The sequence below is a fragment of the Neopsephotus bourkii genome, unplaced genomic scaffold (genome assembly GCF_033783945.1).
Source record: "Neopsephotus bourkii isolate Nb327-2 ecotype Australia unplaced genomic scaffold, CSIRO-AGI_Nbou_v1 NB_1189, whole genome shotgun sequence".
In the NCBI taxonomy this organism is placed as follows: Eukaryota; Metazoa; Chordata; class Aves; order Psittaciformes; family Psittacidae; genus Neopsephotus; species Neopsephotus bourkii.
In genome coordinates this window covers 3,069,385-3,096,017 of record NW_026901674.1, presented here as the reverse complement: position 1 = coordinate 3,096,017, position 26,633 = coordinate 3,069,385, and the positions used below count along the sequence as shown (strand labels likewise).

The following is a 26,633-nucleotide window of genomic DNA, read 5'->3' as shown; positions in this document are numbered from 1 at the left end:
GGATGTTTAATTAAGCTGACAGAAATCCTGAGCATGTTTTCTATATGAGAGCTCATATTTCCATAAAGGACCTAGGGTTAATGAGTGGCAGCTTACAGTTGTCACAAAGGGTGATGGGTCCACTAGAGAGCTCTGGGAGAGGTGCGCACAGAGGCAGTACCAGATGTAGCTGTTCTCCCTAAATGTCATACATTATAGCTTTAAGAGATTATGACAAGTCCAGATTTCAGTTGCATGCCAGTCAAAATTCAGTTCTTTCCTTAAGCACAGGGGAATGTTTTAAAAAACTATGGGTTGTTTTGGGGTTTTTTACCCTGTTCTGAACAGTAGGGCTCAGTTAAACTCTTGAACCCTTAATATGCAAAGAACATTAGAGTTTGGAGTTAGAGTATCTTCTATCCTCTGTCTGGTTTGGGAAGGTTTGACCAGGAAGCCATGGATGCTGCAATCTTACAGAATTCAGTCTGGAAGCAGATTTTGCCTTTCAGGTATACACATACATTCATATGCACTAAAGATGGAGCAGCTTTCTTGTATCATTATGATATATCAGTTTATTGCTGTGTACAGATGATTCCTGATTTTTTTTTTATTCCTGACAAATTTTCATATGTTAGTTTTCAGCATCTTGCATAGTAGGATTTTTCTGCAGCTCAGAATTAGGCTGGTTATTACATGGTTTGTGAGTTCAGTCTAGGATAAATACCTTTCTCCAAACTAACCTTGAGCCATCTAATTGGACATTTCCTTTCTGAGCTTGGTGCCTCATTTCAAATTACCCTGAATTCCTCATGTCAGTTGATTCTCCTTTATTAAGCTACACTTCAGTGTTGCAGTTTATTATGTGTTCCAATAATTTGCTGCACAATTTATTTTTTTGCTGTCATTCTAACACCATTTTCTGTGTTTGTGCATATCATTGGTAGCACATCTGCTTGTTTTTCTCACCAAGTATGCTAATAAGAAGTTCAGGAGCTACTTCTTTGGGCAACTGCACTGTGGAACTCCCCAGGTATCAAAACCATTGTAAAACGTCTGATCGTGTCTGACAGAATTATGTGGCAGAACTAGATATGATGGGGAGGAGAAGGGAGGGATGCATGTTGTGCTGGAATGAGGTGAGGCTTTATGTCTCTCTTGGTTCTTACGATGTTTGTGGGGACTGATGCAAAAAGAGCTGGCTACCAGCTTATACAAGGATGAGATGATGCTTTAGTAGCTTGTCAGAGTATCACTGATATTCTGTCTTAAACCCTGTTTATATAATTCTTGACAAGTGATACAGAGTGTTCATCTGTGTGATATAATTGTACATGCTGTAAGTTGCCTGTGTTAAGGGTAAGTTTAGATGCAGATTTCTTGTCAGATAGTATCGCTGTCATCATAGATGCCCTTTAAAATAGATGCTATCATGATGTATGCTCCAGTCTTCTTAAAATCCCTTAAGGCACTCTAAAATGCAAACCAAGGAAATTAATTTCAGGGTGGATTTAAAATCAAGCAATTTGGAAAAGGAACACATCAATGGAAGCAGATTTCCATTCTTTAGGTCTGAAATCTTTAAAAGGCTGGCCTTAGTATCTTAATAGGACCAAGAATGAACACCTATCTACTTAATGTATGGTGTTAGACAATTTGTATGCTGACTGGCTATTGATTTAAGACACCTTTAACAAGACTGCACATAGATTTTTGCAAGTGGAGGAGGAGTTGAACATACTTTGTGTGAGTGATGTAGAAAGCCAGTGTAGGGAATGAAGAGTTAGAGACTGAGGGATGCTATGAAAGACAGGATAAACAGCTATCAACGAAAGCATGTTTTCGAAGCAAAAATTCATAGAAATCCAAGTCTTGTTCTAGTTGTGCTGAAGATTTTGACTTAAAATACAAATCCAGATCATCTTCCAAGTTGGTGGCACCAGGTTTTGGGTAGAGATTTGGCTAAGTCACAGGGAGAAACACCTGGTCCATGGTGTTTTAACTGAGTCTTTGCCCAAGCATACATCTGTATGAAGGAGGATAAGCCACCACTAGCAAGCTAAAAGGTACTGCAAAAGGATTATGTGTTTATGTTAATATAGTTTAATGAATGAGTCTTGATCCATTGCCAAAACTGGGTCAACTTCCTCATTAGATCTGACCTTAAACGTTTGCTCATGTTCAAGTGTTACTTACCGGGTAGTAAGTGGATAGACAAAGGAAAGGAACTAGACATCACTGAGCTGCCAGTCAGGAACATTGCTGCAGCCACAGAATGGTCTTGGGTTCTTGTGTCTGGTTATGAATGTTGTGAAGTGTGATGGCAGGGAGGCTTGAGGGGAGCATAGCACAGCGATCTTAGAGTGTGAGTCTCTTATTGCTGTAACCTGCCTTCTCTTTCACATTTGCTGACTGTTTGTTGGGTAGTCATACATTAATATTCTATTTTTAGTTTATTATTAAACTGCTAAAGGAAAGTCCAGAGCCATACCGTGTACAGAGAAAGGCTGTGTCCACAGATCTGTTTCATGTCTGAGCTCAACAAGCAATAGAGCATTCTGATATAAATGGAGCTTGCAGAAGCAGCAAACCCCATAGCATTATATTCTGGTCTGCTTGTTATAGAAAGGACTTCTGAATGGATTCTCTCCTGAAACTTTCTTAAAAAACAGCAGCAACTGAGCATACAGGCTTGCTTCAAATAGTAGTCAGTAAAACAGGTTGTTTAGGAGAAAGAAGAAAAATTCCTAGAGTCAGATATCTGATATACTGACATGGAAGTGCTTGTACAAGCAACGATGGGTAAATAATAGTAACATAACACATTTTATTTAGAAACAGCAAAAATCCTGTGTGAATGAAATGCCAATTCTTGACTGTATGTGCTTTCTTAGAGGACGTGATTAATCATGATATAACTCCCCTAAAGCTCTTATTCTACTCACAACATTTGCAAGCAGATTGCAGTTACCAGAGTTTTAGCCTTAGCTTTATTTAGTGACTATTTATTTGAAAATGTGTTGGTTTTGAGTTGGTCAGAGCTATTTAAGCTATGTGTTTCAGCTAAGGGATTGCTGGCATAGATTTGAGGAGATTGCATGAAACTGGGTTTGATACCTTTGTGCTGAAGGAAGAAAGAATGGCTTGGTAAAAGTTTAATTTAACCTCCTAGGAGCCTGTGCTGCTTAGTATTGGCAGATTGAGGCCATGGTTCTCATGGATATCCACATACACATATTGAAATTGATGTTTGCTGTGAATAAATGAATAATCACATACTAGTTGGGTTTGTATCCGCTTATTGCTTCATCCCCAGACTTGTTAGGTTGTAGGTACCTTTGGAAATCCTCAAATCCCAACCCATGGCCAAAGAAGGGTCAGGGAGAGTAGGTATTTCAGATGGTGTCCGGTTGAAATTTGCATGTAATTGAAGATGGGCATTTCACAACCTTTCTCATAGGGAAACCTGTTCCAGTGTTTGGTCACCCTCACAGTGAAAATGTTGTGTTTAAATGCAATTTCCTGTCCTTCCATTTGTGCCCATTGTCTCTTCTCCTTTTACTGGCTCCTGCAGAGAGGAGCCTGGCTTTTCTTTCCCTGATACAGGACTTTGTTGTTCCCTGTGTTGAGCTTCAGGGCGTTGATATTGGCTGTTGATCCCAGAGAGGAAGGTCCCAATTTACACTAGTGGATTTCATGTCAACTGACTGAAAACCAAATGTGATAAAAATTAGTCAATTGAATAACTTGGTGGCTGCAGAGGGAATTAAACTTAAAATCTGATGGTGGATGTTATAGATTCATGGGAATAAAATCATTAAAAAGAAGTCTGTATAAAAGCTGTGCACTAGCAGCAAAATAAATAAAATACCTCTGTGATTTTATTTTTGTAGCTGCAATGTAATAATGAACTTGGATAGTTGACTTTTGGTTAAAGTGTGCCATTGGTTTTAGCTTTATTTTTTAATAGAATTCTGTATTGATTCCTGAGGCTCCTTTTTGCAAGGAAAAATCAAGATTTGAAGGAACCGTTTCCCAATAACATCTCAGTTTGATTTCAGCTTCCAGAGTGAATGTTAACATATAGTGCAGCACAAGAGCTCTTATTTCTTGTGTTTGTGGTTTTTAGGGTGTGGGGTTTTTTTCTGCTTTGTATTATATTAAAGAGAGTTATAGTGGTTATTTTTTAATACAGCTGAAAAGATATGAGAATTTAATCAGAAATCTGAAATTAAGCGTGTAATCAGTGTGTTTGTGGGGACAATAACAGTGACTGTTATGTCATATATTTCTTAATTACCTCCTTGATGAATGACGGTGTCTTGATACACTTGATATGGCCTTTTAAAAGTGAAGAAGGAAATTATTTTCTTTGCCTTTCAAGCTATATTTTATACTCACATCACAGTTTTTGTAGACAAGATGGTCAATAGCACGTAATCACTCAAATTTTATATATTGGTTGACCCCATTTTTACAAGGAATTCATGTTTTTCAGAGAAACAGTTCCTTTCACAGTTTATTTATTTATTTATTTATTTACATTTATTTATTTATTCATTTATTTTTAGCAAGTTGCACTTTTTATCCAAATAAAACCTAGGTAGTAATGCGTCACTGCTAATGCAACTTGTTTGCAGTGGCCAGCTTTGCAGGGTTGTAACCAGTTGTACCATGAAGAACTGATTTTTCACAGTTTCGTTATTTAGGATGAGCCTTTGCAGGTATAAACTTATTATAGAGCATAATCTTGCTCTGATCAAAGTCAGTGGCAGAACTGAACTGCCTGGAGAATTGTAATCTATTAGGAGTCATCATTACTAAAGCTAAGTTTTCAACAAACAGTGTTAATGAGAGGAGTAGCCAAGGAATTAGGATCTTAATGCCTACTATGCACTCAACATACTGCATTAAGAAAACATTGTCAGTGGAACATGTTACACACTGTGGGATCTGGTTATATTAAAATTAGGTTATGCTCATTATAAGAGTATGGGTTATGAGGTCATCTGTGATTATTTGTTGGGAGAAAGAACAGTCTCTAAGAAAGGAAGTACAAATAGCAATGCAAAGTAATTGGTTACTGCTGGTGTAATTTGAGATTACGTCTTCAGACCAGTCCTGAATAACAGTTTCCTTCTTTAAGAGCCAGATTCCATTATGAATGAAAGCAGTAATTGCTCAGCCTGTTGTAACAAGCTTAAGAATATATAAGAAAAATTCTTCTGCAGAGGTCCCCCAGCCCTATCCTTGCATAAGGAGGGAGGAATCCCAGCTGACTCCTTTTTTTTCACCACATCAACATTTCTTCCTTTGCATATCCTACAGATACTCGGAATATGCACGCCTTTCCCTCCAGCACTGAGGTATTTCCCAGAAGCGGAGTTTCTGTTTTAACTTCTTAGGACTGCTTTTTAGTAAGACCCTCACAGAAAGAAAGAGTCGCTACTGGAAAGCTAATGCTACTGTTGGAATTTGCATTTGATGGTTGTTACTGAAGGCAGGTGGCTATAAGGGAAATGATCATGTACGTCACCAACCTTATCCCTTACAGAGCATCCTGTCTTGTCCAGGAATGGCAGCATATCCAGCTTTGGAGGCAGTACATGGGAGATAGTTCTCTTATGCAGAATAGAGAAGGTGAATGCTCCACCCTTTTTCCAGGAAGAATCAATAGCTGATTTTCACAAGCTATCAAGAGTGGCTCAGGTGCCAGTTTATCAAGCAGCTATAATGCATATTATTGGGATAAACAAGGTGCTTATTTATCTGCCTCTTTTCTCTATGAAAAGATGTAGCTATTCATCTTTGTCAATGCTTACTACTTCTCTGTCTGAAAATATATCAAATCTTCAGATGAAAGCAAAGGTCCTTATCTTTCCATCAGCTTCTCTGAAGGCAGTAGGCTTGCTTCCAAGACATGTAAGAGCTCTTTGCTTCTTACAAGCACCTAGCCTTTTTCATTAAAATGACTAAAGAACTGAAGCGTGAGGAGTTACATCTCTCTGCTATCTAGGAAAACTCAACAGATCTTCTTGAAGAAAAGCTGGAAGTAATGTGATTCTCCATGGTAACATGCTATTGAGAAATTCCAAGGTCTGCATGAAGAATCAGAAATTGTACCAAATGAGCCTGTTGTTTCTTTATCTCAGGACTGTGGTTTGCTGACTTGCAGTCCACTGTAATTTGTGATTCATACAGGATGCCAAAGAGAGAGGAGGGAGGACATTTATATTTGGTTTTGCTTTTCCTAATCTGGTGACCAGATCATGCAGGGGACTCAAAAGTAGAGTGAGACTTCAGAAGACAGTAAGCACAAGGATGGAACCATCTTGAATCCTGTGTCGTTAAAGAGGAATAAAATGAATGACTCTCAAGAGAGCTGAAGTTGAAAAGTCCGCTGGAAGTCTACATAAATCTCTAAGTTTAAGCTTTGATAACCCCGTTTTTCCAGCATCTATTGCTGTTTCTTGTTTATTATAGCTGTTCAGTTTGCTTTCTTTTGTGTAGGAAAGAAGCTTAATTACTTCTCAGTCTATTTCTCTTTTTTCTCTTGCTTAACTTTAACTTTTGAAAAAAAATTTTAAGCTAACTTTAAGGTATATGCTTGATTTCATAGCCTGCAGAAGGCCTCATTGTGATGTTATTGGCTTTAGCTCTATGTAGGACTAAGACTATTGTTGTTCTGACTGACCTTTTCAATTAAAAGGACTTTGAGTTACACTAAAGATCTAAAGATCAGTTTACATCTATGAACAGCAGTGACAGCTCTTCTCTGGAGTGAAATGGGTCAGAAAACTCAAGACTAATTTGAAAGTGGATGGCTATCAACTCAACTCAGACAGAGGAGGCTGGTGCATCAGTTTCTGAGCATCTTTAAGGAAGAAGTCTCATTACAGCACTTGCAAACACTGAGATTCCTTGAAATAGCACTGACATCACACTCCCAAATCCATTCAGTATAGTTTTATATAGCATTTCTGTGCAAAACCAAACCAAATGTCAAGTTTTTTCTAAACGAGATGCGTATTAGCTCTTTCTTAGTAATATGTCCTTCAGTGTGGCGTTTTCTTCAAGGTAGGTGAGCTTAACAGTGGGCTGTTTTAGGCAACACTTTGGAGATAAGAGAAGCTTGGCTACTGCACTGTATATGAGAAGCAAGTAAATAGCCCAAGCAGAACAGTGTGTTGGTTACCTGTTCATTGTATACAAGCATAAACATGTTCCTTTGCTCTCTTCTATTTCAGGTCAAAGCCTGGCCTCATGAAGGGTGTCCCTTCATCCTCCTCTGCAAAGAGGAAAATAGAGAATCATTTGTCTAGCCAGAATTCCTGTTCTGAGAAGTAGAAGCTGATATTTGTGTGTGAATTTGCCCTCAGTCCCACCAGCTGTGAAACATTTTGATCAGGTTTGATCAGAAATGACTGCTAGAAGCTGTCCTTGCTCTTCATCTTGGTAGGGTAATTTTCTGCATCTCTAAGACTTTCTGTGGCAGCATTTTCATTCTAATCAATCACATGCTGTTGAAGACAGTGTTATGACAGTCCCTTCTTATAGCACTGTATTTTCACATCATGGTGTGGTCTTCAAGCCCATGATAAGAATAAACCAGAATGTGTATAGAGTATTCTGCCTAGACTAGAGCTACTTGGAAGTAAACCCAACCATTCTGTTTCCATGGGGACTTTAAATCTGCCTACAGAGTGGTCACTTTCATGAGTTGGGGGTCTGCATTTTCCATTCTACAAAAGCTAGTTGTGATCAGTCTCCAAATGCTGCTGGTTGATTCAAACCCATTTTGAGCAGCAAGAGTGATAGAGCTGACTCACGTAAGGACATGTTCTTGTAATGCAAATAATCCTGACTCAATCAGAATTATTTCAATGAAGAGTATCAACTACAGCTTTGCTGTAAGCAAAAGAGAAATCAATAAAATGCTTGAAATGGAATTGTATAGTTAAAATGCTAGACATCTTCCTTTAAGGATAGCTGATTGATTTATCAAATTGCAGAAATCCTAGTCATAAAGACATAAACATTGATTTAGGTCTCTTATAAACAAGGGGATATTAAAAGTCTCTTGAGATAACAGCTTTGAGATAAACGCAGGAAATCAAGCATATTATTTATATCAGAAAGAGAAAAGTACAGAACATCTACAGAAAGCCTTATTTAGATTTTGCTGTTACTGTCAGCTCTGTGTAGAAACCATCAGCTATTACAGAGAAGTAAGTAGGTAATTTATTTCCTCCTCAGAGGACTGTGCAAATACTGAAGCCAGTATTTATCCAAGGAAACCTGCACAATAAATGTTAATGGAAAATATTTTTAATACTGCTTTGCAATCAGCTGGTCTCCATGGGGATTTTCTCTTGAGACTTTTAGTTTTAGCTTTTTTCGGTCTAAACTAAGACAGTGGTTTTGGAAGTCTCTCTGTCTGGGGTTCCTCCATCCTGTTTAAAACCCCAGAAACTCATGGAGAATGCTTATGTTAGAAGTTTCCGAGTGTTGGAAGGCAGTGTGTGTTGGGCTCAGTGGGTGATAGCACAGGAGGTCTTTAAAAAAGTGTGTGTGTATTTTTCATTTACAGGGGAGAAGGGAGAGAAGAAAAACATCTTTGGATGATTTTACTGAGCATATAAATCAGAAAACAGAAATCAAAATGGTTGGTCAGATGTTTTCGATATAATAGCATTTAGACAGACACTTGGGACTAAATACGTTTTGAACTGGTGAGGAGTGGTCAGTGATTCAAGAAATTCTTTGTCATGATTAGCCATTTTATTCTTCAGTGTATTAGCCTGTCTTCTTTGCTCATCTCATCCAGTTATAGCATGTATGCAAATGGTTCACAGTTGCACTGGGGAAGGTTTAGATTGGATGTGAGGAAGCATTTTACTGAGAAGGTGATTGAATTCTGGAACAGGGTTCTAAGAGAGGTGGTCGCTGCCCCATCCCTGTCAATATTTAATAGGCATTTGGACAATGCCCATAATAATTCTCTTTAACTTTTGGTCAGCCCTGAAATGGTCAGGCAGTCAGACTAGATAATACTTATTGGTCCCTTCCAACTGCACATATTCTATTCTGGTCTGGTCTCTCTCTTCCCCGCTTTGGCTTTCTTCCTTCATTACATGCTCGAAATCAGTGAGTTTGTGTGAATGAACACAGAAAGATCCTGCCTAGAAAAATGGAATTACTAGTTGCTGTAAATAACAAAAGTCTAAAGGCGATGCTTAAAAGATATTTATGCTATTAAGCAATAGAATAGTGTATCACTTTCTGGTATTGTTTAGTATGTCAAGGTGGCCTGAGTCAGAATGAAAAAGAGTATCACTATTTCCAGAAAATACCTCTTGCAGTAGGATAGTAATGGGTAGGAGTTAAATATGAGGAGCAGGGGTATAATTTGGATGTGCCTATGGTTTGGCCTTGATTCTGTTACCAGAAAATGTTATATAGCATACCTTGGAAACACTATTTATCACTAGCAACTATAGTCTTGATAACTGTGTCCCATTTCTCCTAGCTAAACTGCTGATTTGAGCAGAAATCATTCTCAAGATTACTCCAAAGTGACTTTGCTGTCTGTCCAATCTGCTCGTTGGTTTTGGAGAGAGAGAAATTTCTTGGGTTTTTAACTTCCCTAGAACAGTTATAGTCTCTGATGTTCAGATGAGGAGTTTCCTTGATGCGAGTTGTCGTCTTGGACAGGTAAGGACTATCAGAACAGTTCTGAGCTACTACAGCAGTTCCCTTTTGCTATTGTCTAGCTGATTGGCTAATGTTTTATTTTCTCTTTATCTCCACCATTAACTGTTCCACTGTTGTTTGTCACTTTATAGTGGATTGCCTTTGTATTACCACTGAGAAGTTGCCTTCTCTGATGATATCAAAGCTGCTTGCTGTTCATGCTTGCACTTGATTTGCTTGATGAAGTGCTAATTAAATGAATGTGTCTGTGGTATGTCTTGCTGTGTCACTAAATAGAAGACAGGAGACTGGAAAATGTTGTCTTTTGAGTGAAAGGACAGCTAACTCCTCCTTTTTTTTCACTATATAATTGAAATCAGTCAGTTTTAAAAATGAAAAGATTTTTACATTCTAAAAGCCATTAATTCATTTGAAAAATTAAAATTATTTATGTGCGTCAAAGTGAGGACATTATTGAATTTCAATAGAATTGTTTGCTGCCCTGTGATAATTTATATAAAATATTACTGCAGCACATGTAATTATAGTTGGGTATCTAAATTTGAACTGTTAATTATCTTGAGCTAGCAATTTTATGGAGGATAATCATATTTCCTTCAGTTGAAAGTGAACACTTTAAGTAACAGATGAGCTACCAGCTACAGGTTTTTGGCAGTAATTGCTGCTATTTCCTATTTTCAAGATAAATCTCTTAATTAACAGCTGTATGGCAGTGTCTCTCTGAAATATTTCATCCTCTTAAAGAAAAAAATCAGGGAAAAAAGGAATTTATTGGGGTTTATTGGCTTCTTAATTCAAGTGTAAGTATACTCAGAAACGGTTGTGTTTAACGCTTTTACCTCTTCCCTGACATATTTACCTCTCAGTATTTAATAGCTAAGGCCATTTGAATTTATGAGGGGTTCGTGAGAAGTACTCTTTAAAGTTGCTTTCCAGCTCTAATAATAAATCAACTCTTGCTAGTATGTTTGAGGTTCAGATTATGTATGTCTTAAGCATATTGCCAAAAGACTTTCTATTTTTTCCTGAATTTAGAAAAATATGTGTGTTTTTAATATGATGTTGGTCCTCACTGATATTTATGTGACCTAGTAAAAATGTTCTATGCATTGTCTTTCACACCGTAGCCTTTAGCACACTAACTTTTTTATTGGTAGTAATCACAATGTATTTTTGCATTTTCTCTGCATGACAATGGACAACAGCTTTATTTTTGCTATCCTCGGGGGATCTAGGCTGAATCACAAGTGAAGGTACCCACTTTCCATTCCCTGATTCTCTCAGGAGTTATTTAAAAGTTTCTCTAAAGAAAGAGAAACTTTAGAAAGTTAGCTACAAGTTTGGATCCCAGAACTGAATTCAGTGCTGGTATAATGTAGCTGTGCAGCCGCTCTCCTGCTGGTGTCCTGGTTCACTTTGCTACTTAAAGTGTGGTTGAACAAAGCTTCAGTTTGCTTGCCCTTTCCCTCCCTGCAAACTCTTATTTACATAAAACTTTAGTATTATTATTTTTTTTAGCATTAGAACTTTATTTCATGAAGTGATCTACATGTGGTTTAAGGAAAAGACCAAACAATTCACTCAACGCTTGGTATTCCTGATGCCTCTCAGGAGAAGAATGTATTAGCCAGGGACTGCACTAGTGCAGCAGCATCACGGGGTGTTCAAGGACCAGTTGCATCCTGATGTCATTCCGTCCTAGGTTTAAATCTGATAACAAGTTTATTAGATGGACCTAATTTCACCAAGTGTAATTGAGAAGAGTGGAGATCTTGGCAGTGAATGAAGAGTAAAATACATAACATGTAGAAAAAGATGACCCTCTAGTCTGATGCAGTTGTATTATTAGGGGTGAGCTTACAAGACAGTCTCTCGTAGTTTATCTTAATGCTAAGGCTGCTTTGACCAGGGCATGAGTGCTGCCCTTCTCTTCAAAGTAATTCCAGAATCTGAGCCCTTTTAAGCTTGTCTTTACTGTGTCCTCAGATAAAGAGGATTTGTTCAAGGTTTCTGTCAAAAGAAATGGCAAAGCAGGCTATGGAACAGGTTCACTTTTAGGACTCTTTGTAAATGCCATCATTAACTGAACAAATTGGAACTTAGTTATCATTTTTGGTAGCAAAGAGATGCGCCCTGAGACTTCTTTAGATATTTCAGGTGTAAGAAGATATCGTCAAAGGTGTATTGAAAATAAAATGTCAGAAACAAACACACAAAAAATTCACAAGAACTCACTCTGACAGTCCTACAAAGACAATCTAATGACTAACACTCTAGTTACGTGCTTTTCAGATAGCATAGGTTTATGTTTTATTCTCACGTCTCTGTCCAATAACTCCTTTTTGTTTCCCAGGTCCCTGCATACGTTTGTATTTTGTGATGTGGTTTTCATGCTGGTTCTGCTGAAGTCTCTTTCTTTTTAAAAAGAAATTAATAAAGCTAAGCCAAAGGGAAGGTGATTGACTGTCCCACTTGCAAAAAAAAAAACCCCAAAATATTTTGCCTGTGATAATATGCTCAAAAGGTTCTCTGGGAATTGTACTTCTATAGAATGCTCTTTGAATTGAATTTCAGCATTAAAATTTATGTGTTAAAATTTCCTTCAGGAAAGATAAATATTTTAGTCTTTGAACAGTGTGAAAATGAAAACATTCACCAGCAGCCCTAGCTAAAATTGCAGTAGGCTGCTGTGCAATTCCAGTGATGAATAGTGTGTGTTTGCATTTGGAAAATATACGGTAATCACTGCAACTATGAAGTATTACAGACAAAGAGATGGATCATTTTCTGTGGTTGTTGCATAGGCTGTTTGAATGGTTGTTTTTCAGTTTCATAATTTGTTGCCACTTAAGCTGAGGATTTTTTCTTCAGCTCAAAAACCGCTTACTCTAAAGAAGATGTGTATTGTGTGCTTAGCAAAGCATCCATTAGAGCTTGAGAAGCTAAAGATCCTCACGGGGTAGTTTAATTTCCAGAAAACACCCACAAAAGCAATTACATTTTTAATGAATAATTTATTTGGGGTTCTTTAGATCAGATTCTTGTTAACAGTTTCTCAGTTTATCCATTTCAACTTGGTAATTGGTTCGGGCCATACAGATGGAGTTTTAAACTCACCTAAATCCCCTGTCTGGAGAGAATCAGATGTCAAGATGGGGTCTGCAATGTCTCCAGATGCTGTCATTCTCCTTATTTCTTCTGTGAACTTTTAGTTTTTGTTTAAAGAAGGTGATCAAAACAATCTGAAAGTCAGTCTAATGTAGTTTAATTCATTCCAATAATCATAATGCCCAAGAAGAAACTGTTCTGTGCCATTCTCCAGGTACCACTATGGTACAGTCTTAAAATGTGCCTTCCAATAGCAGTTCCAGATATCCCACCTACACAAAACACATTGAAATAAACACTCTTAAGTTGTTAATTCCTATACCACTAAGATGTAAAGGTCAGAACACTTGTCTTCACACAGAAGTCTGCAGCTGTCGTCCAGTTAGTTCTATTCAATTGGGGTTTTTTTTTGACTGGTTGCTCATTTGTCAGATCTGCAAGGCTTACACCTAGTGCCTTTAGAGAGTATCATTACCTCATTCAAAGTATTCCATGATGGCGAGGTTCTGCATCGTTTGATGCAATTACAGGATGAAGGCTTAGTACATGTACTCCTTGGGCAGAAGGCATGCCAGGTTTTCAGGAGTTTTTATGAAGTATTTTGCTCATGTCATTCTTGTAGCAGTAACTAAACATACTCTGATCCTTCCTTTCACTTCTACCCTTATATGTGCTTGCAGTGGAATGTTTGAATCAATTCTGCATGTACTTGATTACTGTGAAGTGGAAGCAGCGGTTCTTGTAGGAAGGCTATTGGACAGCCTTAGTGATGTTTAGCTTATGTAGCAGTTTTTATATTTGTTTCTATTGTGTTTTACTGAATCAGATTCTCAGATGAAAATGGCCTTTGATGATGGCAGTTTACAATTCGCTTGTGGTTTTGTCAGTAAGAACTTCACCAGGTGTTGGCACTATAAGCTGATTTTCCTCCTTTGTCTTCAGATTATTTCTCTGGAAATTGTGCACTTTATCCAAGTTCCCATTCTGGTGCTAGATCATACTCAACAGTGTGATATATAGGAGGTCAACAAAAAGACCAGCTCATCCCTTCTGACTGCCAGCTCTGTGAACTTTTGAACAGTCCTTAACCAGCAACCAAAATAGGCGGTGTTATCTGCAGAGAGAAACCCCAGTACACTGCGAGAACTGGACTGACTTGTAGTGCTGACTTCAAGTTGATGGATCCCATGTGTAACTGGTATTCAGAAATCTCATTCTGAGAGTGGGAATAGGGAATTCAATTTGATGAGCAGAGAAAGACCTCTACCACCTCGCTAGCTGGAATCATATGACAGAACTTACAGTACAGTCTCTGAATGGTTTGTAGCCCTGTTGCAAACAAAATCAGACACCTTTGGTTGTCAGGTCTACACAACCAGTATATGTTATGGTCTAAATAGTTACAACAGGTAAAAAAAGGAAATTAAAGTGATTTCATTCTACATAAACTAATGTTTATTCATGACTGAGACTCTCTAGGTACCATGAATATAATCTGGAGACTGCATATGCATTATTAAAGATCCCTTGTAGATAAGAATTTGAAATAAAGCCATATAAGTAGAGCAAAAGTGTGATACACATGAATTCCAGTTATTCCTTTAAAGAAACTGAAAACACAAGTAAGATGCACTCTGAATCAACTCCCTTCAGAGTCTGGTCAGAAAGGTACAGATTTGCAAATCCAGGATTTTTACTGGTGTTTGAATTGCCTCCCTGGCTTTAAACCAAATACCTGGTGCTATCAGCAGATCAGGAAATACAAGCAAAGAATAAGGGGACAAATCATATATTCCTTAATGTGTTTTCCTCTCATTTATTTTATCCCCTTTAAGTTAGCTCATTGCACTTATTCCTGGTGTCTGTAATTTGCATCAATATCTGTCTTAAATTAACATCATTTTATACTAATCAGACTGGTTTTCTTATTTCCGTTCATGTCAATGTCTCCAAAGAGGGCTGGTAGGTATTGTGCTGGTAGGCACATTGATCTTGCCTTTTTATATAAACAGTATTAACTTTTCATGATCTAAGGAGAAACCAACTTAGCAGAAGTATTTCTGAGATGAGGAGCATTGTCTTCTTATTCAGAATGATCATTTTTCTTATAACATTAGGCTGTACATAATATGTTAGGGCATGTGATATGTGTATGTGTGTTTTTGTATTTGCTTTGTAATACAGTGAACTATTGTCTCTGTCTGGTGCAGAAAAATACCACTCAACTATATTCTACAGATTGAGCAGTTTTGCAGTGCAAATATCACCTATATGCCCAGGATTCCTATACAGTGAATAGTTATTCTTAATTTTATTGATTGACAACGTCTTCAAAATACAGGCATAAACCAAAGTTGCTTTCATGGGGTGCATAGGAATCAAGCTGTCTTGAAATATATAATTACCTTTATGATGAGTACTCCCACATCCCAGAGCGTTTCACTAGTAATTCCATGTTTTTTGCTGCTGACTCTGCACACACTGGGACTATTGGGTCAAGCAGCGCTTTCTGGATGTGCACGCTCCAGGGTAAGGGAAGTCAATTTTACAACATTGCAATATAAAGCCGCTTTGCAGAATATTAGTTTCATAGCCACAAGCTAGAGCATCATTATAGTACTTTTCCATCTTGCATTAGGATAAGGTCCCCTGAAGGAGTGTTTGTGAGTCTCTTTTCTTCCTGACCTTTAGTTTAGAGGAAGGCAAAAATCTGCCTTTGGGTCTAGTGCAGATATAGCTCCTGCTGAACTTCTGTATTCATTCATGAGCACCACCTTCTGAATTGGGACAGATCCTGAAAAAAACACAAATTCTGGGAATTATTCTTAAATATCACAGGGTTTGCTCTAAAGCTCATTTGTCTAAATTTTACTGCCCACCACACTGACAACTGCTGGTTAAATTGCCTGGGAAAGGCTACTGATTCTGAATATGAGTATGTGCGAACTGAACACCTACTCTATTGTTTGGGCAGTATTTCTTTAAGCCCCCTAAATTGCTAGGCATTGTAGATTGCCTGAGAATAAAACCATAAAGCACTTGCTGTTTCTATGGGAATACTGTCTTCAGATTTCCGTTCATCTTCTAAAGATCTACAAAAAATAAATAACCTGAGAAGGAAAATGGAAATACAGAAGTAAAGAAAAAACCAGAAAGTAGTATTTTTGAGAGGAAGTATTTGAAAGTATTCAATCCAGGATTGCACTTGGTATTGAATATTCAACATAGATTGAGTTTTGTTCACTCCATTTACTCAACTGGAAGATGGAATGGTGCAGATGAGTCCTGTTCTTGCAGTCTCAGGTAAGTTTAGACACGAATCTAGTTCCAAAGGTCTGCAGAACGGACAACCCTATGTCTGCTCACAGATGTGGATGTGTGTCATTAGCCTACAAAGAGTTACAGGTCTTTGATACAAAAGACTATGCCACATATGGACGAAGCCTTGGGTGAGATGGCATAGTGTGAGGTGTCCCTGCCCATGGCAGGGGGTTGGAACTGGATGATCTTAAGGTCCTTTCCAACCCTAACTATTCTATAATTCTGTGATATAGCCTTTTGATACATAAGACTTTTTTATAGCCTTTTGATACAAAAGACTATGCCACAGTTCCAGTGCAACTGGAAGAGCAAAAGAGAGGTGAGTGTTTTATTTTGTCATATTGCAGTGGCTATTCTAGGGAATGTGAGAGGCACAGGAGCATGTCTACACTGGAAAGAAGCAGCAATGTTTAGTTGGTTTTTTGTGTGTCAGGCCATGTTGAGTACTGAGAGTTGGAGAGGATATTTAAAAAAGGGGAGAGTGTATTCCAGTTTTATGAGACATTGTCAGGATCATAGATGTACTTTCATCATTGTGGCTATAGCCTCGTGCTCTGACTATACAGCTCACAGCCTGTTTCTGCATAAGACGTTACTCTAAGGAAAAGAAATTCATTTCAGAAATACGATGATGTAGAAATGTCAGAAGAAATTATTTCTTATCTGATAGATAGTCTTAAAGGCAAGTTTATACGACACATAAGAAGGTAAGCCAGTCTGCAAGAAACTTTTCTTTATTCAGGATTGTTTGTTATATTGTTTGCCTCCCACTGTCTTCTGACAAGTACAGAATCAGCAGTGGTTGAAAAAGCATGTAGAAAACAATGTAGTTTGTATAGTGGCTTGATGATAAATCAGCATTCTGTCTTGCTCTGTCTGTCTAAAGAAGTGATTTATCTGTGTGTTTGAAACCAAATTTTCAGTAATTGCATCCAAACAGTTATTCAGTATAATCTTATGAAACTACTCCATTGTACTGTCAGCTAAAATTGACCATCCTGTGGATTCATCAGCAGAACACAAAGCAATGACTTTATCACATCTAGCATTTGGGAACATGAAGAGGAGGGCATTTGAAAAGCCCTAGCAAGAGATTAGGAAAGAAGATGCATGCCTAACTATTCTGTGATTCTATGAGATAGTGATTTTGCCATTAAATTCACTGGATGCACAACCAGAACAGGCATATGTATTGTGAATGTGACCCGTTAGTTCTGATGGAGGCACTTGTATATCATAAAGATAAAAAATATAAAGGCAGCCAGGAAAAGAATTTCAAATGCTTGGATAAATATTTATAATTTCACTATCTGTGCTTTATGTGCTCGTGTTCTATTTTGATCTCTGCAGTCAGGAGCAAAGTTGAGTATGACATTTATGGAGAAAATAGAAAACGTATTTCACAGAGCTACCTGTTCAAGTGTAACGCTACTTTTCCTGCAGTAAAAAAGAGAGAAATGTTCAAAAGCTTTTGTAAAAACCATTTAAAATGTATATTAAAAATATAAATCCATCTGGTATTCCTCTGGGAGGTGAAAAGTAACAAGACGAAAAATGTTCATTACAGAAACTTGGTGCCTGAGTTCTGTCACCACTGCCAGTTGTGTATTTCTATAGAACAAGGTTAATGGAACCTAAGATTCTCGTTTAAATGTAATTCCATTGCAGTAAAATCTGACTGAATCTTTTTCTGCTTTGAACTGTAACTGCTTAGAATAAGTCTAAAGTCGGGAAAGATGTACCGAAAGTTAAGCATGAAAGAGCTTTTGTGATTCCAGTTTTAAAAATTGCCTAAATGTTTAATTTCATGTGCAAATAAAATCGGGAATTCTTTCCACAGGCAATGTCTGCCCCAGAGGAAAAAGCTAAATTGCTAATGGAAAAAAATCTAAATTGCTGTTGGATAGATGAATGTCTAGAGGTACCACAGTATTTGCAGACTTGTCAGATTATGTGAAAGCTAAGTATCTAAGAGAGGGAAGTTGATTTGCTTTTCAGTGTTCACTTGCCTGATTGCTTGCATTGCTACATAGATAACACTATTACTGTGGAGAACATACATACGTCATGGATCTTGTGGGAGAATACTTTTTTCCCATTCATCCCCATAAGAATTGTGATTATGTAAAGTTTGTGAGATCATTGTTGCTTTATGAAAAAAAAGACAAAGCAAGAAAACTCTCTACCTAGGCAATTTGCTACATCCTTTTAAAATATTGAGTTATAACAGCATCACTTATATGGTTGCATAGGAATCACCATTCAAACTATGAAACCCCCTCAGTTATTTGCAGATCTTAGAATTCCAGACTGGTTTGTGTTGGAAGGGACCTTACAGCTCATCCAGTTCCAAACCCCTGCATGGGCAGGGACACCCTTCTCTGGTCAAGGTTGTTCAAAGCCCCAACCAACTCGACCTTGGACACTCCTAGGGATGGTTCATCTCAATGTAACTTAGCTCCTAGTAGCACCCTAGAAAGTCCAAGGCTTCTGTCCAGTAGAAGAATCCTGCTGTCAATTCTTAAAGGATCTTAAGGGACAGTATTGTTACAATGATAATGACAGAATTACTGTAATCCTGTGTTTTTCTTTATCAGTTGCATTTTCAGGCCTTGGCTTTACCACCTTCTACTTAGCTGGAAAGTTGCATTGCTTCACGGAAAATGGCCGGGGGAAGAGCTGGCGGCTTTGTGCAGCAATCCTCCCACTCTACTGTGCCATGATGATTGCCCTGTCACGTATGTGTGATTACAAACATCACTGGCAAGGTGAGCCATGGAGACACCTTTTTTGTGCTATCTTTTATTAGTCTTACATTTCTTTAATTATTTTAAGTAAATCACGAGTTAAAACTCATCGTAGTATGCTATAGGTTTTCCTTGCTCCTGGATTGATGCTGAGGGTTTCAGTGTCTGAAATTTTACTGCAGGGGTTCTTTACTATTCTGTGTCTTTACATACACAATGTACATCATCGTAGTTACATACAAATCTAGATCAGTGTTTTTATATCATCCTTTTTATATGTGTACAAATGTGCCACAGCTCTCCTGGATGGATCCAGCTGTAGGCTGCATCTGGCCCATTAGAAGCTCTGCCTAGTCCATGCCTACTGCTTCTCCATGTATCTGCAAGGTTCCTGTTGGGTCCGTGAGGGACTGCTAATATAGGGACACATGTGCATTAGACTAGACTGATGCCTCTGTGTGTACCTAGTCATTGCAAAGATGCACTCAATCATTTGTATTCTGGTGATTGGATGCACATGATGTAATACACTGCTTTTCATTCATATCAAAGTATATTTGGCATGAGGTGGGTTCGTGTTCCCTCCTTAAGAAATATAGAAACATTGCATACCAAGCTATATAGCATAGATTGCAACAGATTCTGCCCACACTGAAAAACTTGCTGCAGTTTGATGCTTTCTGTTCTCTTAACTTTTTTCAGACAAGGTTCTAATTGCTCCCAAGGTGTCACTTCTACACTTTCCAAAGTCATGTCCTACTTAAGGAAGCAAAATATTTTATTTTCTTGTTATGTCTTGTTAAAAATGATTTTCCATAGCTTTGGGCTGCACCTATTTTTATGTCGATACTTTGTTATATTGACTAGTTGTTAGTACTGGATTCAGCATGGCACCATACACATGGTTCCTGTGAATATTCAACAGACTGCAACTGCAAATAAATGTTGAATGTATTCAATATGGATGAGGAGGTTATTGAAGCAGCATGCAGTGTCTTTCATGATCATAAAGTATATTCACAGACCTAAAGAAACATGCCACACGATGTTAAAGCTTACCTTTGTGAAGGAGTGACAGTTATTGACAGAATGGGAGATGGCGCTTAAGTCTTCAACAGCAGCATCTGGTATATGAGTGAATTATATAAAAGGTCTGCTTGTAGATAAACCTGCATTCTTAAAAGTCTACCTATAATCAACCACAAGGGATATGCTTAAGTGAAGCATCAGGAATCTGAAGGATGCTTAATCCTAAGCTTTTATATATGCAGATGATACGGTCTTTGGTACATCTTATTAAAAGACTGTGTCAAGCTGTATTCTATATACTTTTTTATAAGTATATATACAGCTATAGGTATATATACAGCTTATGTCAAGCTGTATTCTATACCTTTTACCTCACTTCTATTATTGTTTGTGTTCAAATCTGAGGATTTCGAAGTCAGTGTGTATTTTCAGTGATATTTTGCTCTGGTTGCTTGAAAATGAAACATAAGATCTGGAGAGTATATTAGTAAGACAGAGGGAGAATCTGACAACTGAACAAATCCTCTTACATTTCCAGTGCTGTGTGGTTCCGATGGAAAACTTGTAATTGCCCATTTGTGAAAGCTGCAAATATGTCACACACTGCCCTTATTTTATCCTATTTTATTTTCTGGTAGGAGTATGGGATAGCAAAGAGCATCAAAAAAATTCAAAAGATGTCAAATCAGTTATCAGGCATGCCTAGTTTTTGACCTCTCAGGTTCCTTTAGGAAGAATTCACCCAGCTTGAAATGGTCCTTGACAGCTGTCTTTCTCAGGAGTTACGAGCAAAATTAATTGTTCTAGCTAGAGTGGCCCACTTCTGAAGGAAGATAATTTTCCATCTTACATTCTACTTGCTCTTTGTCTGTATTGGAAATGCCTTCTGGAATACAAAACAAGAGTAGATCTCTTGTAGCTGTCATTCTGGGGGGGTATTCAGACAGAGACAAGGAGCAGACTACACACAGTGCAATAGTTTGTGGTATAGCTCAGTGGGAGAGCTCTGGATGCTGTGAACAGCATAGTTCTGCTGTATTGTTCATAAACAGAAAACCTGGTAGTGGTCATTGTAAATCATGGCACAGTAGAAGAGGATACATGGGTTGCTTATTCACAAATGTTGGTCAGAGGAGATCTGCAACATCATGGAGGCTCCATGGAGGCTGTTCTATTCCCCTTGTTCATGTCCTGAAACACAGACAGTTATCTAGATTTTGGATATTTAAACTCTTGGAGATGTCCCCAACAAAATACTGATTTTGTGTCCTGTGTGATTGTGCTGTTGGGCTCCAAATTCTTTATGAAAATTTAAAGTTCACAGTTTCTGGGTTAAACACTTCCAGGTCAACCAAATGTCTTTTGTTTGCAATTGTTACCACTGCCTAACCTTTCCATAGTAACATGCTTCTGGTTTTGTTGCTTTTCTTCTCTAGATGCTTTTGTTGGAGGGATCATTGGCCTCATTTTTGCTTATATTTGCTACAGACAACACTACCCTCCTTTGGGTAATACAGCGTGTCATAAATCTTATGTCAGCCTGCTAGATCAGAACTCTGTGAAGAAAGAAGAGAGACCCACAGCAGATAATGCTACTGGCCTGCCTCTAGAGGGAATAACTGAAGGTCCTGTATGACTTTAAGAAATGTGCAGAATGAACTTTTAGACTTCTCACATTTCCTCCAAACTGGTCTCTTAACACAGTGTTTCTTACTGTACGTTGTTTTTCTTTTGTTTCTTTCCTTTTTATAAAGAGAAAATAAATATTTTGGTTTTAATGGCATAATAGCATCATACTTCAAAAGTTAAATTTTCAGTTCATATTGACTTGCTGAGTTATCTGTTTTCAGTCTACTGCAAACAGATAAGCTACTTGAGGGAAGGGGAAAGAACATGAATAAAAACAATCTTGTATGGAGAAATGGCTAAGAAAGTAATTTTAAGAAGATGTGGTTGAGGACAGGGTAGATCTGGAAACAAATTTTCTAAAGTACTGAGTATCTCCTAGCAAGTTCTGGTCATCTTCAGCACTCATTGATTTTGATGGGTGGTGAATACACAAGGCACTTTCCACCAGATGCTCAGCATCTGTTGTGTCTAGACATTTCTCTATATAACTTAGGGCATCATCTTTATGTTTAGCTTGTTGCCTTCTAACATAAAAAAAATCTCCACATGCTGATAGAACTTTGAATTAATTGTCAAGTTTTGACAAGGTCGTTCTAGTTCCTACTAGAGCTACTAATGGTCAAGCAGCCAAAAGGTGTGAATGGGTGTTTGTAAGAACCAAGCTTCATGCATTAGTGGTTTCACAGGATGATTCTGACAGTCAAGAGATTCCACACTGTTAAAATTATTATATAGCTTACAGAAACATATGTTCATAGGAAGGATTAGAAACTTGGTGTTTAAAGAAAATCTGCAATTTTTTTGAGGGCAATCATGGTAATTACTGCCAAAACAAAATGAAATAAAACCCATGACATTCAGCAAGCTGAAGTATTTGAAATAAGTTAAAAAACATCCTAAAACTGTGAGGATAAAGAATCACAATGTTTTCTGTGAATCTCGGTGTGCCACGTTCATTCTTGTGTGGTGACCCACTGCAGCACTGGCGATCTAAAGAAATGCAAAGATCCTCATTTGTGACTTTGGGCACACAACCATGAATGCTTGTGATGGTCTCCAGCACTGTACCATATCCATAGGAATGCTTGAGACAGTTTTCCACTAGACCCATTCCACATTTTCAGCTCATCATGTTCTTGAGCATGGTGTTTGCGAGGGTTGGCTTGGTACCTGGATTGAAAGTCACCAGAATCAAAACACTGTTGGTATGGAGAAGATTACGAAGTGTATGATTTTAGTTAATTTATTGTGGGTAGGTCCCTGTTTTATTATGTATGCACTATGCAGTATGCATCCCATTCCTGTGAAATGATGTACCTTTGGGTGGCAGAATGTCAGATTCCAGATTTTTTTTTTCCCCTTAGGTATCCTGTGAAAATGCAGGCAAATGTTCCAGACCACATCTTGGCAGCTGAACATTTCTTATCTGGAGCTGCTGGTTAAATCGATCAAGATAGCGCTGATCAACGACCATTATTACGGTGCTTTAGACTGGAGGATACTGCTGCCATAATTATAATTTCTGTGTTACTGTTGGAATATGTGTTGGCCTTGTAGGCATTCTGTGATTCAAACAGCTCAGTGTCTTCATGTAAAGCTTGTCACTTACTTTTCTCAAAGGTAAGCTTTGTAGATTTTTCTGAGAAGAGCTACTTCCTTGTTGGCAACACTTGAACTTTTATAAAAAGCAAGTAAATTAGAAGCCCTTTAAAAATAAATGTAGTAATTGTGTACAAGAGGATGCAACCTTACTATGTATAAACTGACATGATATTTGGAAATAACTATAAATAGGAAATGACATTAAGGAACAGAATGTAAAAGGCATGAACCCAGGAGGGTTCTGCAGAAATTAGGCCTGATTTACTTGTAAAACTGATACCAGTTTGAGCGCATCAGTTAGAGACAGGGTTGTTTTTTCTGACAGTTACAGTATTCTGAGCTCTAGAAGAGAGACAGTTACCCAAATGTAACTGGGGTTGCTGATGTATATATGCTGGTTCACAAAACTGGCATCAGCAAAGCAAAATTATTCCAGCATTCATTTGCACTGGATTTGACAAAGCACTCCTCTAGTGTAATCAAGGTCTTATTCTAGAAATCCACACAATTTAGTGGAGGTTTAATCTTTCTGCAAAGTTTTTAAACCATCCTACAGAATTCTGTAACAGGGACATCATTTTGTATTCTTTCATAGGGGAGGATTAACAAAAGCCCTGCAGTAAGGGTATCATGTCTTTACATTATACAGGGCTTAGCCATTAGCTTTTTCTTTCAGCAGGAACCCTAGTCTTCCAGGTTATATGCAAATGTTCAAAGAAAATAAATCTTACATGAAAATTAGAAGTTTAATACTGATGCATAGAGCATTTTGCATGTTTTTATATAGATCTGGTTTATTCTCAAAAATGAGTGGGGCCTCCTAAATGTGCTGTACACATTCCTAGTATTTTAATGGCTTTTGATACAAACGAGCTATCTTCGGCATGAGGAAATCTTATGCAGCCCTCAAATGAGTAGTGGCTGTTTAAAGATTGGAATATGAAGTGTAATGCAGCGTAAATGCTTATATTGCAAGAGTAATTGGTGAACTTTGCCAAGCAGTAAAGAATAACATATTTTAATGAGAATAATTAAATTGAAAGTCATCAAATAGACAATGTAAAAGCTTTGATTAGAATGTGATTAGAATGTAATTAGAATTATGAAAGACTTAATGAAATGAAACTTGTGGAGGGATCTGTGGGCACTGTAATTACCAGTGCAGAGTCAGCATAAGGAAGGCATTTTTGTGGATCAGTGTATTTTAATCTCATGCTTTCTCAGTGTGAAGGAAACGTAGCGTTGTAACACACCAATAAAACAACACATGAATGTGGGTTTATACATCTGTGTCTTATCATTTTTCTGCGAAGAATAAAAGTTACCAAGTTTCATTAATAAACCGCATGGCGTATTTCAACAAAACAAGCCCTAATGTGACTGCATTATTAGCAACCAACGGCAGTTCCAAAAGCCATTACTGATATCACTAAACGGGAGCAGCCTTCCTCCTGCTGGTCAACTTGTATCCGGGAAAATGGACCGTGTAAGTCTGTGAGGTTTGAAATCATTAAATATTTAACCAGCTAACCTGCAACAGGTTCCTTTCATCTGTCAAGTTCCATATGTCAAATAGCACTAGGAGTGCCATATTTAATAACAAATGCGGTCGGACTAGAAAAGGAGGACAGCATCTTATTGAACACAGCAGAAATATCCTGAATCCAGGAGAGGCATGAGGTTGTGAACCAGTCAGCAAAACGTCCCTCAGCGAATGCATGTCTCAGACAATGTGTTAGAATACAACTGGAGCATATACACTGATTCGCTCTCACATTTTCATGTATGCAGTTTAGTATGATTTGTCCCTCTATTCTTTTCCCTATGGATCCATCAAGTTCTTTCTATTTAATATGAACAGAGAACCTCATTTTCATTCTTTCCATGGCAAAAAAATACTGTACTATGGATTGGGGAAAAAAATAACAAAAACCAAACAAAATTTTAGAAACAGAGAGGCTGAAATTGCTGTAAGATGATGTTGCAGTTAGATAACTGTGCCACATGTAAAAGTCTGGAACTAAGATATAACTAAATGGGCACAGGAAGGCTGCAGCCATGTCCCTTTTATATGGAGAAAACCTAAAGACATCTGAATTCAGTCAGAGGATAACAAAACTTGTAATTAATCATCTTGTAAATGAAGATGATTAAATCCCAACATAATGGTGACTTTCTCTTAGGCTTTGCATCCCATTCAAAGCCTGATTCAGCCTGACTTCCTAGAGGAATGTTTCTAGTTTTAAAAAATCTTTGCGAAAGTGAACATGACACTTGACAACTTGTGGTTGCAACAGTGCAGTTCTTGAAGAGGTAAACATTAGTTGGACTAGATGATCTTTTGAGGTCCCTTCCAATGCTTGGGATTCTGTGTTTCTGTGTTTTCTGGTACTACAATTCCATTGACTTTAGTGGAACTGCTCTGGATCACTAAGCACATCCCATCCAGTAAGTGCAATAAAGCCTTCACACAGTTATTGCTCAGGTTCTTACATTTTTAGGTTCATAATTAGCAAAATATTGCAACTATTTTGTCTTCAATTTTGCTTTCTTATGCTAACATATATCTCTCCCAAGTTAGAAAACTGTTGACTTGTTCTGACCTAACAGAAGGGGAAAAATCTTCAATACAGCAGCATCAGGATGATGGAAATGGGAAGGTCAGACACACATTTCTGTTGCTTTTGAAGTTCAGAATGTGTTCAGAATTGCTACAAGCAATACATAATAATCATTATGAAATTAATGTATTACCTATTCATCAGTGTTGCTGCTTACAACAGTGCTGTGCCAGCTGGGACAAGCACAATGCGGGTCCTCTGTGGAAGAGATGCACTATGTTTCTGTCTATCCATGGAAAGAAAACAGGAATTCTGCTCTTCATTACACCACTGTAGCTACTGCTGGATTGTGTGGAGTTACTCCACAATAGTACTCCTACCAAAACAAAACTTCAGATTTTGGTCTTTCATCACTGCAGGCTGGATCTTGCTTCCAGTAAACTCTCAACAACTTAAATGTGAAAAGGAGAGTGTATAGTTCCTTTCCAAACATACAGTGTTATATTGCAGGAGTCATCCTATCGTGGGTGTGCATTAAACATCAAATAGTTTCAGGACTTGTGTGCCTACACACATCTTAGGAGGGGCATTCTAGGAATGCACAGCTATCATTTCAACAGGGCAGGAAAACCTTTCATGTCAATCTGTGTAACAGAGAGGTTTAAAGCTGCATGAACATCTGTCTAATGGAAAATTTTTTTCTTGCAAGAGACAATGCTGAATACTTGTCATTTTTGTCCAGAATTCTCATGATCAAAGAGTTTAAGCATCCCCTCAGGGGACTGGAGCACCTCCCGTATGAAGATAGGCTGAGAAAGTTGGGGCTGTTCAGCCCGGAGAAGGCTGCATGGAGACCTCATAGCAGCTGTCCAGTATTTGAAGGGGGCCTATAGGGATGCTGGGGAGGGACTCTTCATTAGGGACTGTAGTGACAGGACAAGGG

General features: G+C 37.9%; 1 protein-coding gene across 3 annotated transcripts in view; it reads left to right on the top strand.

Annotated features, from left to right (window-relative positions):
• The window catches only part of PLPP4 (phospholipid phosphatase 4), a 72,716-nt gene extending 48,303 nt beyond the window's left edge, over positions 1-24,413 (top strand). Inside the window, exons 6-8 of one of the 3 annotated variants that reach the window (XR_009727048.1) lie at positions 18,720-18,890; positions 21,335-21,613; positions 22,892-24,413. Coding sequence is in view for 2 of the 3 variants with exons in the window: in XM_061364201.1 (XP_061220185.1) it covers positions 18,720-18,890; positions 21,335-21,523; positions 22,892-22,902 (371 nt within the window). In the remaining variant the exon portion in view is untranslated. Of the gene's footprint in view, positions 1-18,719; positions 18,891-21,334 lie in introns of all 3 variants that reach the window. The other 2 variants (XM_061364201.1, XM_061364202.1) reach the window with 2 other exon arrangements.
• Positions 24,414-26,633: the final 2,220 nt, after the last annotated feature.